General features: G+C 40.5%; 1 protein-coding gene across 3 annotated transcripts in view; it reads right to left on the bottom strand.

The window, feature by feature from the left end:
* LOC121460000 (SLX4 interacting protein) overlaps positions 1–12,488 on the bottom strand; it is a 157,402-nt gene that overhangs the window by 47,790 nt on the left and 97,124 nt on the right. For 2 of the 3 annotated variants that reach the window (XM_041670087.1, XM_041670089.1), the window contains exon 3: positions 8,727–8,816. In XM_041670087.1, coding sequence (XP_041526021.1) covers positions 8,727–8,816 — 90 coding nt within the window. Of the gene's footprint in view, positions 1–3,964; positions 4,086–8,726; positions 8,817–12,488 lie in introns of all 3 variants that reach the window. The other variant, XM_041670086.1, reaches the window with a different exon arrangement.

Consider the following 12,488-nt stretch of genomic DNA (forward strand, 5'->3'; position numbering starts at 1 on the left):
ATACTTAAACACACATCCATCAATATCTTTAAAGAGCTCTTCTAGGCTGGGTGTGGTGCATGCCTGTAATCCTAGTATTTGGGAGGCTGAAACAAGGATATCAAGTTTGGGGCTAGCCTGGACTCTGAACAACTCAGGTAATCATGCTCAGAAAAAAAAGGAAAAGGAAAAGAAAAAGCTGTAGCTCATACAGCTAGTAGAACACTTTCAGAGTCTATGTGGCCCGAGTAACAACCTCTCTCTCTCTCTCTCTCTCTCTCTCTCTCTCTCTCTCTCTCTCTCTCTCTCCTCATAAGTCCACAAAACTATAAACATGAAATCCAACTCTGAAGTTACAAGCATGTGTATTACTAGAATGTTAACTGTACTCTTCTTCAGAACAGTATCAGATGCAATCTAATTCTACCAATAAATTAAGAGCACTGACGTTATTTAATAGAATACTTTGCAGTCATCAAAATAGCAATGTGGACCTGGAACAAGTCAAAACAATCTTGAAAAAGAGTAACAAATTACAAGACTTAAGCTTTCTGATTTCAAAACTTACCACAAAGCTATAGCATATCAAGAGGCTGCAGCACTGGCACCAGTGGCAGACACAAACAACTGAAGCAGAAGAGAAAGCTCAGAAATAAACCGGCATCAACGCTCAAATGATTAGTGACAAGATTACCAAACCCATTCAGTGTGGAAAGTAGTCTTTTAACAAATGATACTAAGAGAACAAGACATCCACATGAAAGTGGGTTTTAACTTTAATTCACATATAAAAAGTAACTCACATGGGGTCAAGTTCCTAAATAAAATGGCTAATTTTTAAAATTTCATAGAACTTCTGCTTTTAGAGGAAAAGTTTAACAAGACAGGACTTGAAGAAGACTTCCATAGGCATAGCATCACAGGGAACAAAGGAAGAAAATGGCATTCTGGCTTTATCACATTCAAAACAATCTATGCACCAGGGTAAATCATCAAGAGAGGGAAAAGACAAACCAGAAAATTTGCAAAAATATTTACCAATTACATATTTAATAAGGAATTAATATGCATAATATACAAAGCCTTCCAACAACAACCTCCCTTCCCCCCCCCCAAAAAAAAAGCCCAGTTAAAAATGGACTAGGCATAGAGGCATTTCTTCATAGAAGACATATGAATAACCAATGAATACATAAGAAGATGGCCAGTGTCACTAATCACGAGGGAACTGACAAAACAAAAACAACAAAACAAACCAGAGTTAGAGATTGCTTTACATATATTAAGATGGCTATTATCAAAATATTAAGAATAAGGGTTGGCAAAGATGTAGGGAAATGGAACCCTCATGCTGGTGAGGATGTAAAAATGATGCAGTCATGGTGGCAAACAGTATGTTAACCTCAGAAACAAAATCAAAATAATTACCCCATTGTTGTCTGGGTTTCTGTCCTGCCTGGTTCTGTCCTCCCACCAGGTCCCACAGCCGTTTAGCCCCAAAGAAATCACACAGAGGTCTATATTAATGATAAACTGATTGGCCCATTAGCTCAGGCTTATTAACTCTTATAACTTAAATTAACCCATTATTCTTATCTATTAGCCAAATGGCTTGGTACCTTTTTCAGAAGAACAATCACATCTTCCTTCTTCTGTGGTTGGGACAGGACTGGGGAGGAATGGGCTTCCTCCTTCCCAGAATTCTCCTATTCTCATTGACCCGCTTCTACTTTCTGTCTAGTTGTAGCGCCTATACTTCCTGCCTGGATATTGGCCAATCAACATTTATTTAAAACATAATTGATAGAATATAGACAATTGTCCTGCACTACCCCGTGATCCAAAAATTTCCAAATTTATATTCAAAAGAGACAAAAAGCTTGAAAAGATAATTTGCATATGAGTGTTTGCAACAACAATGTTCATAACAGCCAAAACATGGAAACACTTTGTCAGTAGATGAATGAACAGGTACTGTGACATATACTGGAAGATGATACAAAATGAGAAATTGTGATAAATGCAGCTGTAAAAATGATGAAAATGTAACTGTAAGGGAAATAACACAGAGAATAAAATGACAGACATTATATGGCTTCATTCACGAGACACTGACGTAGAAAGAACAAAAATGTCAGAAAGTGAGACCTCCATGACCAGGGCAAGAGGATGAGGACACATTAGCCATGCCTGCAGAGTTCCAAACTTCTGGAGATTGGTAAAAGTGATAACTGTACGAAAATATGTGCATATTTATTCTGCCAAAAGTGTACACTTGAAAGTTTTTGAACAGTAAGTTTTATCTGCATTTTACAACAACAGTTTTTAATGGTGATATGGAAAGGTTACAAAATTGTATACACAATAAGATCACTTTCTCTGTTAAAAAAAAATCAATAAACCTTTTTCTCACACAAACCTGAGGACATTTTCTTGCCATATTGGGACCAGAACTGTCTGTGAGAGAATCTGGGTACTGAGTATTTAGTCTCTTCCCTCAGCAGTCAGAGCTGGGATGGGAATGGAAAGGTTGGCTTGAATTCTGATCAAGCCACCTACTGTAACACCTATGACAGAGATAGGAGTCTTAGAATCTGGCTCCATTCTTTTTCCTGTTGCACCAGATAAAATGTGAGATTGGCCAGGTCTACTTAAAATTCTTAACAACACTGAGTGGCAAATCAGAGAGCATCATCTAAAGCTGTGGTTCTCAATCTTCCTATTTCTTCAATACAGTTCCTCATATGGCAGTGACCCCCCCCAAATAAAATGTTTTGTTGCTACTTCATAGCTGTAATTTTGCTGTTGCAAATTATAATTTAAATATCTGATACAGAACTCCCGTGAGGTCCAGACCCATAGGTTAGTAGTCACTGAGAAGCAACATTGTTTGGTTTGAAAATGTCATTTTCTTAAGACTTTCAGTTTGGGTGACAAAAACTACTTGTTTATTTATCATCTATAAAAGGATCAAGAAAGGTTCAGAGAAATACATAATTCAGTATTTTTCTTAAACAGGTGTGCTGTTAGCATAACGGGGTTCACAATCGTCTACCCACTGTAGTCTGATAATTACCATGCTATCACTGTATTTGTACCACAGGCTTCTATGAAATGCTGATTTTAAGTGAGAAATAAACAATGAAAACAAAACAGAAAATCAAAGCAGACGACAGAAAACAGAAAAAACTTGGGGTGGAGGCCACAGGAGCTAAGTCTGGATTTGAGCTCTGCCACTCATCCCTTACGAGGGTTCTCACTCAGTATGCCCCTACATCACTATCACAGCCACCAAGCTAAGCACTGGGGACAGATGAGGGGAAGGCACTAAATAAGCCCCAGTCTCTGTCCTGAGACGACCCTGTACTTGATCAAGCCACTGAACCTACAGACTCTTGTTTCCTCACCTGCGCCATCACAGATAGAATCTCAGAGATGGTGCCCTTTAGGTTTGGGAGCTAGTAGCCTGCTATGAAAAGGTTGCTCTGCGTTCTGTGAATATAATGTCATCCCTGGTCTCTACCAACAATGGGCCAACATCCCACCCCTTGCCAGTAATGACAACCAAAACTCTCTGCACACATCTCCAAATGCCCCCTGGGAATAACACTGCTCCTGTTTGAGAACATCTGAAATAGAGTGACATATGGGAAAACACTTTTAAAGCATAAGACACTGAATCAACTTATGTCAGTATTAATATAAATCCATTTGTAAGATTATTTGTCAAAAAAACAAAACAGACCTTTAAAATTTTACAGTTTCCTTAAGAATGTTTTACTTGCTATTTTTATATATTTTGCCTTCCATTAAAAGCCCTTTAAGGCTTTTTGGCGAATTTTTGTTACTCAAACACAGTATCTTCTTTACAGCATATTTTTTCAATGTATCACTATGCTAACACAACAGAGTCAAATGTAATTGCAATCTCTACAAAGCAGAAATTTTATTTTCTTTGTCCAAAATCTCAGAGCTTGTTGCCTACCTTTTAAGGACAAGGGACTGGATCTTGTGAATTCTGCATTTGATGGCCTGTGCTGTTTATAAATGCCCACGTACTCCTTAACTCTGGAATCAATGGTTTCTTTTAACAGCAAACAAACTTCCTAAAGTAAATTTAAAACAACAGACATATCAAGTTTAATGCAATGCAAAGAAGAAAAGATTATACAAACTGAAAAGGCAAATGCTGGCATTTAGTTAGCTTTTGAACCTAGCTGTGAACACAGAAAGGAACACTGTACAGCCTTCTGGAGTGCAGTGCACAGAAAATGGGGTATCAAAGACAGCTCCACGGCTGGTGTTGGCTCTCTCTCTGCCTCAGTTTCACAATTCCAAAGAAAGATTTAAAAGCTTACTTCAAAAGCAGGGTACAGCTTCAAGAATGTTTTCATGTAAGTATCAGTCCATCACACTGTGATGGATGGAGGGGATAAATCCCATGGAGCTTTCTACACGGTTCAGCATGGGACTCAGGGGTACTCAGAGACACAGAAAGGAGTGTAAGAACACTCCTATAGTCAGGATGGGTGGCATGGGGACAGGTCACAGAGGCCACTAGCTCTGGCCCTACTATCCCACTGCACTCTTGTTCTGCCTGCAGATAAAGTGTTACCTGATGTTATTTGTGTAAGAACAGCCAGAAACTTACATTTTCCAGCATGGTTCAGATTTATTTTTCAAATTTTATTGCTGAGTAAACAGCATCATTCATTAGTTTCTGGCCTTGGGTTTACAAACACAAGAGATCAGAGTGGTAGGTTAAAGAGAAGCAGGGAGGGGCAGTATGACCTTCTCACTCTTGTGATGATGTCGTAGACCCAATTACTTTCCAAAATCACATTAATAGTCTTCATTCATGAATGATGAAAGTAACTTCTCATGTCTCTGGTGTAGATATTACTAGGTAGCCGAACCAGGCCTGAATTCAATTTCAGCATGCAGTATTATTATTAATTTCTAGAGATATCAGTTGGCATGTAATATTTGCAAAGAACAGAAACAAAATAAATAACTCAGAAATCCAAATGTACAGTGGGTATCACTATTTTGTGTAGTGTTTCCTGCATTACCAGAAAAATGTAGTTTACCTTAAGAAATCAGGGGAAGCTACATATAGGACAGATACTTTAAAACTAAGAGAGATCCTAGATCAATTTCCAGCAGTTCTGTAGCAGATTCAGAGTTGTTCTGGTCACCTCAAACTTGTTCCACTTATTTCTCAGAAAGCCAGCACAGGTTAATCACTGAGATTCTTCCTAATTACAGCATGAACCAGGTTTTTGGCTGCTCGCTCCTTTATTGCAAATACCCCTTAAACAGGATATAAAATCCTTGATTTAACACAAACATAGACATTTCTACATAAAATGCAAATGCCGGTCTCCTCTTTCTTTTTATTTGCAGCTAAATGTGGAATATAAAGATAGCATTTACAGCTGAATGCTTGGCACTGCTCACACAACACAAAGGCAGCCTGGCCTCGTACTGTTGTTCTAGCAATTAAATGATTTTTGCTTCACATGCAGGGTTCAAGTATGACTGAGCTAGAAAATATGTGGAAGACACGAAAGGCAACAAGGATTGCTAAAATTTGGCCATAAATACCCTATAAGGCTAGAACTAAAAATAGCTAGACAAAAATAGAGCCCATACACATGAAGTTTCTCACTATATCCCAGGCGTTCCTTATGGGAATCAGGTTTCAGGGATTGAAGATGGGCAATGTGCGGAGTAGACGGATACCTAAGAACTGATCCAGCCGGGCTTGGGAAAGCATCCTCAACAGGCCTAGAGCAATGCAGGGAAGAAAACAGCCAGCAATATCTGAGAGGAAGGTGAGAGGACCAAGTAAAGTACCCATGAGCGGGCAGGAGACAGGCACAACCTCCCTGTGCTAACAGGGCTTCTGTCTGCTTCCTCAAGTTCACATACGGGACAACTTCAGTTTGTCTCCTTCACTCCAATGACTACATGAGCTGGACTTGAATGAAACGCGTGTTTAACATATGGCCCAGCCCTCTTTTCATACAAAGCATGTTTAACATATGTTTAACATACAAATGCATGTTTAACATATGGCCCAGCCCTGTTTTCATACAAAGCGCCTGTTAAAATGCAATCGAGCTGGTTGTTTCTAGATCGCCCCATGGGGCGATCTAGAAATGGAAAACAAGGAAGCACTGACTGAGAATATGTGAGGTCATAAGCTGTCCGCACATCTCCCTTTGAGGACACAGACATAAATTATCTCTGACTGACTCGAAGAGCAACGAACATAAATTGAAGGAACTGCTCAAAGTAGAGGTGGCAGCTTTTCTTGGAGAGGAAAGATCAGCTCGGTAGGGCAAGCAGGCCTCTTGCAGTCACCACTGAAGGAGCTCTCTGCAGGTTCCCTCATGCACCTCTGCTAAGTTATGCCTCACTGCCCCGGAATAGACACTCACTGGAACAACATGGCTGCATGTGGCACTTGACAAGAAATCTAGCCTTGCGCTTCCTAGTGGAGCTGACTCTTGGCTCTAGAGCATTCCGTATCAACCATTTCTTGGTCAAAACTGCCTAAAAATCAATATTTAAGGTCTACAGATTAAGTCTTCAAGCTGCAAAAGAACATGGGAGAGCTAGGGCCTGAAATGGTAGACTTGAGAACCTTTCCAAAGTCAGCAAAGCAAGATCCCTTGTGTGAAATATTAGTCACTTTGATGGAAAGAATGCTCTAATTTGAATCATGTGGACACGTGTTGGTGACCTAAAATTTGAGATTATAAGAAAGAGAACAGTGGAGAAAAGTCCTAACCTGCTATACACAAAGTCCTCAAGAGGACAGCACATAGTCAATTTCCCTCATGAGAAATTCACAAAACCTGTGTCTTCTCAGCATTAGGTCACTAGGCATCCTTGCAAAATAATGGCCACAGGTACTGGTGGTACTACCATTTTACTGAAAATGTACTCTTAAAAATAATGTACGCGTGGGTAGGTTGGTTTTAGCGATGTGAACACTGGTCACAAACAGCAGTTTCCCTCTACTGCTACTGTTCTGTTTCCATTCAGCACTACTGCTCAATACAGTTCACGCTTATTTACCTCTCAAACAGTAATGGCAGCAGGCAAATACTATGGAGGAAATGAAGAACAGTGTTTTGAAGGTTTTTAAATTACGCTTACTCATTGACTTGTAGTGCATACGTGTGCAGCTGTGCAGACACACACACGACCTGGTGTACATGTGGAGGGCAGAGGATGACTTGTCGGAGTTAGTTCTCTCTTCCCACCTTTCTTGTCATGGGAATTGAACTCAGGTCAGTACTGGGTTGCAGGCACTTTACCCATAGCGACATCCAACTGGCCTGCTAGGAAACTGTTGAATAGGCCTCTGCCTTGGTACCTGTCCCTGATCTCTACCGAAGGAAACAATGATTCTCCTCACAGGAGCTCACAGAGAGGGGACTGAAACCACAGGAGACTGAGGCTTTATCTGGTCAAACTCATTAATTTGAAGACAGAGAAGGCGGAAGCTCGTGGAAAGGTCAGATATCATAGAACCAATCCTTGCAAACAAGAATAACTGGTAACTGTCTTGTAACTTAACTACTAATAACCGGGTTTTGTTTGGTTTTAAAGATTCTGATGTGTGTGTCTGTGCATATGTGTGTGCTGGGAACTCATCTCAGGTCCCCAGGAATGAGCCATCTCTTTAATAAATAGCTAACTATTGACTGGAACGTCCTACTAATGGAAAAAAAAATACTTAAGTGATACCTTTTCTGTTTTAGCTGCATTATACATGGTTAAACAAGTACTTAGGAATGGTGGAGATTTTTGTGTACTCTGGCATGCAATTTAGTGAAAGGACAAACTGCTCATGTGGCAACAGCAGCTCACCCAGTTTCAGGCTGACCCTCACAATTGAGACCACTCTAGAGCTTAATCAACGGCAGCAAATGTTGGTAGCAAACAGTAAAATAATTGTACTTAAACATTTCAATATTTCTAGGCTATGAAGTCTACCCAACAGTTTTTTCTTTTCAAATTCTCCTAAAATTTCATGTATTAGCAGAGCAAACCTACATGCTCCAAGCCCGTGTTGTTCAGACTCAATCCATCCATACCAACTATCTGCTTCACTGGCAGGCCAGCAGCAGCGGGGGAAGAATGAAGCTCCTCTTCCCTTGTCACAGGCTCATGAGAATGAGAAGAGGCGAAGATGGAGGTAAGGACTAGTACAGATGTGGAGATTAGCCTTGGGTGAATTCCACAACTGCTCCAGGTGCTGCCGGCTTTCTCACCACTCAGATCAAAATCCCTGCTTGCTTGGAATAGTTTGGCTTCTTTTTCCTCCCTTTTTATTATTGAGGACCTTTTTCCCCAAAGTAAAGGGTATTAGAGTTTTGGTTTAAACAACAGAGCCTGGGATGAGGACATAGAGATGGCGAGGTGCCTACCAAGCACGTAAAAGTCCTAGATTCGATCTCTAACACCACAAGCACGTACACACACACACACACACACACACACACACACACCAACAAAAGATTAGCATATGAAACATGGTTGTGTCAGTTTCTCAAGGGCAGAGGTGGGAACACATGTATACTTGACACTGGGGATACTCCTAACTATCCTAACTACCACTCAACTTTTTAAAAAAACACCAATGAAAATGAAAGCTGAGAGGAGCTGAGACTTCTTCCAGCAGATACAATAAGAAGTAGTGTTTAAAGAACAAAATTTCTTTGTTGTACCTCTTTCTTCTGCTCTGAAAACCAACTGGAATCTTTGTTTGGACCTTGTGGCACTATATGAAGATCCACGAGGACAGCAAAATTTCCACACTGAAAGAGAAGGGGAGAATACTTATTAACAGCAGAATGTGTCTGCAGCTCATGCCCAGCAGAAAACTGCAGGGAATCTCACAAACTCCACAACAGGCACACGGATCTCATGAGGAGATGTAGCCAGACACAGATAGACTGGAACCTTAAGATTGTCACACCTTAGGAGTCATTGTTGCGATTCCCAAGATAATAGTAAATGAACATTTTGGAAAGGAAAAAATGTATAACCAGGACCACAGGTTGGGGATGTCCAAGAGACCCAGAGCTTCAGTCTGTAGACCTGTAGGAAAGTCACGTTTATAAATCTCTAAGGAGATCTTTGATTTCTGCTTTAAACTTTGGTGAAAACAGTTTTAACAAATGGTATGAGAGCATCAATCAGATACAAACACAGAAAGAAAATGAAACTCTCCTGGCATCTGCCAGACACAAAATTTAACTTGAGATAGATTACAGACTTAAGTATGAAAACCAAAAACTATTATTCTCATCGTAGAGGCAGGAAAGGATTTCTTATGTGTGAGCGAGAAAATACAAAACATTGAAGGAAAAATTGTTGACAAAGCTGGACACGATGGGACACGATCAAAAGAAGAAATATTTGCTCATCAGCAATACCACCAGTTTGGAATACTGTGTGTGCTGCAAACGGGATAAAACGCCCTCACAAACACATGTCTGCCATGAAGGACTGGTATCCAAAATAGGAAAACAACTTCCATGGACTGGTAGACTTTTTTACATTCTAAGCTGGAATAGATACCACAAATATGAAAAATAGATGCCTGAACATGAAAGAGTGCTCACCATCACTGTTCAGAGTCATACTCAGTTCCCAATCAGTAGCTACAGCCGTGAAATGCAGAAGGTCTTAAATTACAAAGACCAACACCATACCAAACGGACAGAAGATGGAGCAGTTCACTCTGACACGCTGATGGGAATGGAACTGGGTTGAACCACTCTGTCAAATGGTTTGCCTGTTCCCTACAACTAGCCATGTGATTACTGACTAGGCCAACGAGGCCACCCTACAGGTTCACCTAGGCAACAGAGCTCTGTTCACACTAACCCAGATTGAAGACATACTCAAGGCCCAGCAACAGGAAAATAAACTAACTGTAGTCTACTCACACAGTGGAATGGCATGTACCAAAATGGTGACACGGCCAAAATGGAATCATCTCAAAAACAACGAGCTAATGAGGCCCCGACTAATGGATGCCTACTCTCCGGCTCCATGACAGCAAGAGCCTTGCTTAGTAAAGCGCCAGTGTAGTGTCTGAGAGGCACACAAAGAAGTCAAATTCAGTGACAGGAAACCACGGGGTCCTGAAGGGAATCTGGGTTGTACACCTAAAAGTAGTTCTGCTATTCTCACTATGTGTAAATTAATCACCACCAATAAATATTTTTTAAATGTAAGTAAGATGTCGGAATCTGTGTGTACATTATATGGCCTCCTATGAGGCATGCGTACTATGGTCATCTGAATGTAACTTAGTTTGATGCATCCAGAATTTTATTTTAATAAAAGAGATCCAAGAGAACATTAGAAAGCCAGAAAAAATATCATGTACCACATGGTAAGATTGAGAAGCTTTGTGAAATGCAAGTCTGTGTGTGATTTATGATAACAGGTCAATTTCTTTTTGTGGGCTGCAGTAAAAAAAAGAATTTGAAAGCCATATTCAAGTATATTATTATGCTTAGAATTTCTTTGCAGTTGGTGATTATAGATCTAACCTTTAAGGAGTATGCTGCCACCAGGTGGAGGCCATATGCCACAAGTACAAGAACTTAGCTGGGGGATATTAACAGTTTGTATGCCACGAATCTTTTTTGGGCCAACTGAAAATCTGACACAATGTGCTTAGAATGCTTTTGAAATACATAAAATGTAATATATAGGATTAAAAAACTGACTACTCTGCAGCACATTTATGAAAACCTTAAAAAGTGACCCCAAATTTGGGATACAGTAATAATGTGTGCATGTTTTGCAGGCAATGATTTGTATCACAGACTATGGACGCGGTGACAGCGGCAAACTGAAGGCTGCGAAGTACGTCTGGCATTTTCAAATATCTGTGACAACTCTAACCACAGAGAGCTGTGATGTCTAGAGGCCACAAGCACTGCTAAAAACCACTGCCGTGTGACTCCTACAATCATAATAAAAGAGGCCTGCCTCCGTGAAAACGTGGTCAGAACCAAGCTCTGGCTCTCCCTTCTCAGTCCGGAGAAGCTCCCAATGAAACACAGGTTCAGGCTGGAGTTTCTCATAGACCAGTTTATGCTTGATTGTAGATTAATTAGATTTTTCTTTTTTCAAATAAATAAATCCTCAATTCTTACACTGGCAATGTAAGAGAGAAGTTTCCTAGGTTTCTGGAAGATTCTGTTCTGAGGTTCTCCCTGAGCAGTCAGCAAGCCCTGGTTCTCTGTAGCAGGAGCTACACTAATCAGGAGTACTGTGGCTTCTAAAATTCTCTGCTCTCAGAGCTCCACTTTTTTCTCCCATGAGTAAACTGAGGTGAACAAATAGGCTTCTGAGCACAGCAGGAGGCAAAGCCTTCCTTTCTCCTCAGCCTTAATTAGGAGGTTGTTGCTACTCTCAGAAGGAAAACTCTCCAGTTCTCTTCAGGACAGGAAACATGGGAACCATTACTTCTTCCACAAGCCAGAGGCGGTCATTAGAAGTGAAGCCAAGGGCAATGAGAAATAGCTTCACATCCCGTGCACTGGGTTGTGCATGCACAGGCAGGGAACTCTCACTTTCACTTTTCCATCTAGAGGTGGCAACCTAAACCCTGGGAAACACCCCTGTTGGAGGAGAGAGCCGCTTGTTGGTTCATGGCTGCTTAGCCCCGAAATAATCATCCAGAAACTGTATTAATTAAATCGCTGCTTGGCACATTAGCTCTAGTTTTGACTTCAAAATTTAAGTCAAAAGATATGTTACTTTGGATAAGAGGTTTGCTTTTGTTTCCACAGGAAATGAGGAACTGTGGATTCATACTGTGTTAAGAAAAATCAGGTTTGACTAAGGAAGATCCCCTGAAAAGTCTCCTTTAAGAGGAATGGCCCAGATATCTGAGTTCTACATCCAAAACAGTTCAAAGACTGCTGCCTGAGATGATAAAGCCTTAGGATACTCCAATAAGGACTTGATCATAGTTCTAAATTTTCTTTAAGTCCCCATAAGATTATCAGTGTCCCCAATCAGCAGGAAGTATCCTAGAAAACCATGCCCACATTCCCCAAAAAAATGAATTATGGATGTTTGCGTTTGTTTAGAACGTTGGTTACAAGTTGTTATAGATAATGATCAATAGAAAAGCTAAACAAAGGAGATTCAATTCAGAGTTCTTGTTTAAAAAAGTGGGGGAGAGTGCTGTGGGACAATGGTCTGTATCCTGTCATACTCGTATTTTAAATAAACGTTGATTGGCCAGTAGCTAGGCACGAAGTATAGATGGGGAAACCAGGTAGGAAGTAGAGGCGGGGTGATGAGAATTCTGGGAAGAGGGAAGTTTCAGTCTGCAGTCATCACCCAGACACAGAGGAAGCCAGACACAGATTAAGCAAAATGTGACTGCCTTGCTGAAAAAGGTACCAAGCCACGTGACTAACACAGACAAGAATTATGGGCTAATATAAGCTATA

The sequence above is a fragment of the Microtus oregoni genome, unplaced genomic scaffold (assembly GCF_018167655.1).
Source record: "Microtus oregoni isolate MIOR12 unplaced genomic scaffold, Mior012 000020F_ref0000438, whole genome shotgun sequence".
Taxonomy (NCBI): domain Eukaryota; kingdom Metazoa; phylum Chordata; class Mammalia; order Rodentia; family Cricetidae; genus Microtus; species Microtus oregoni.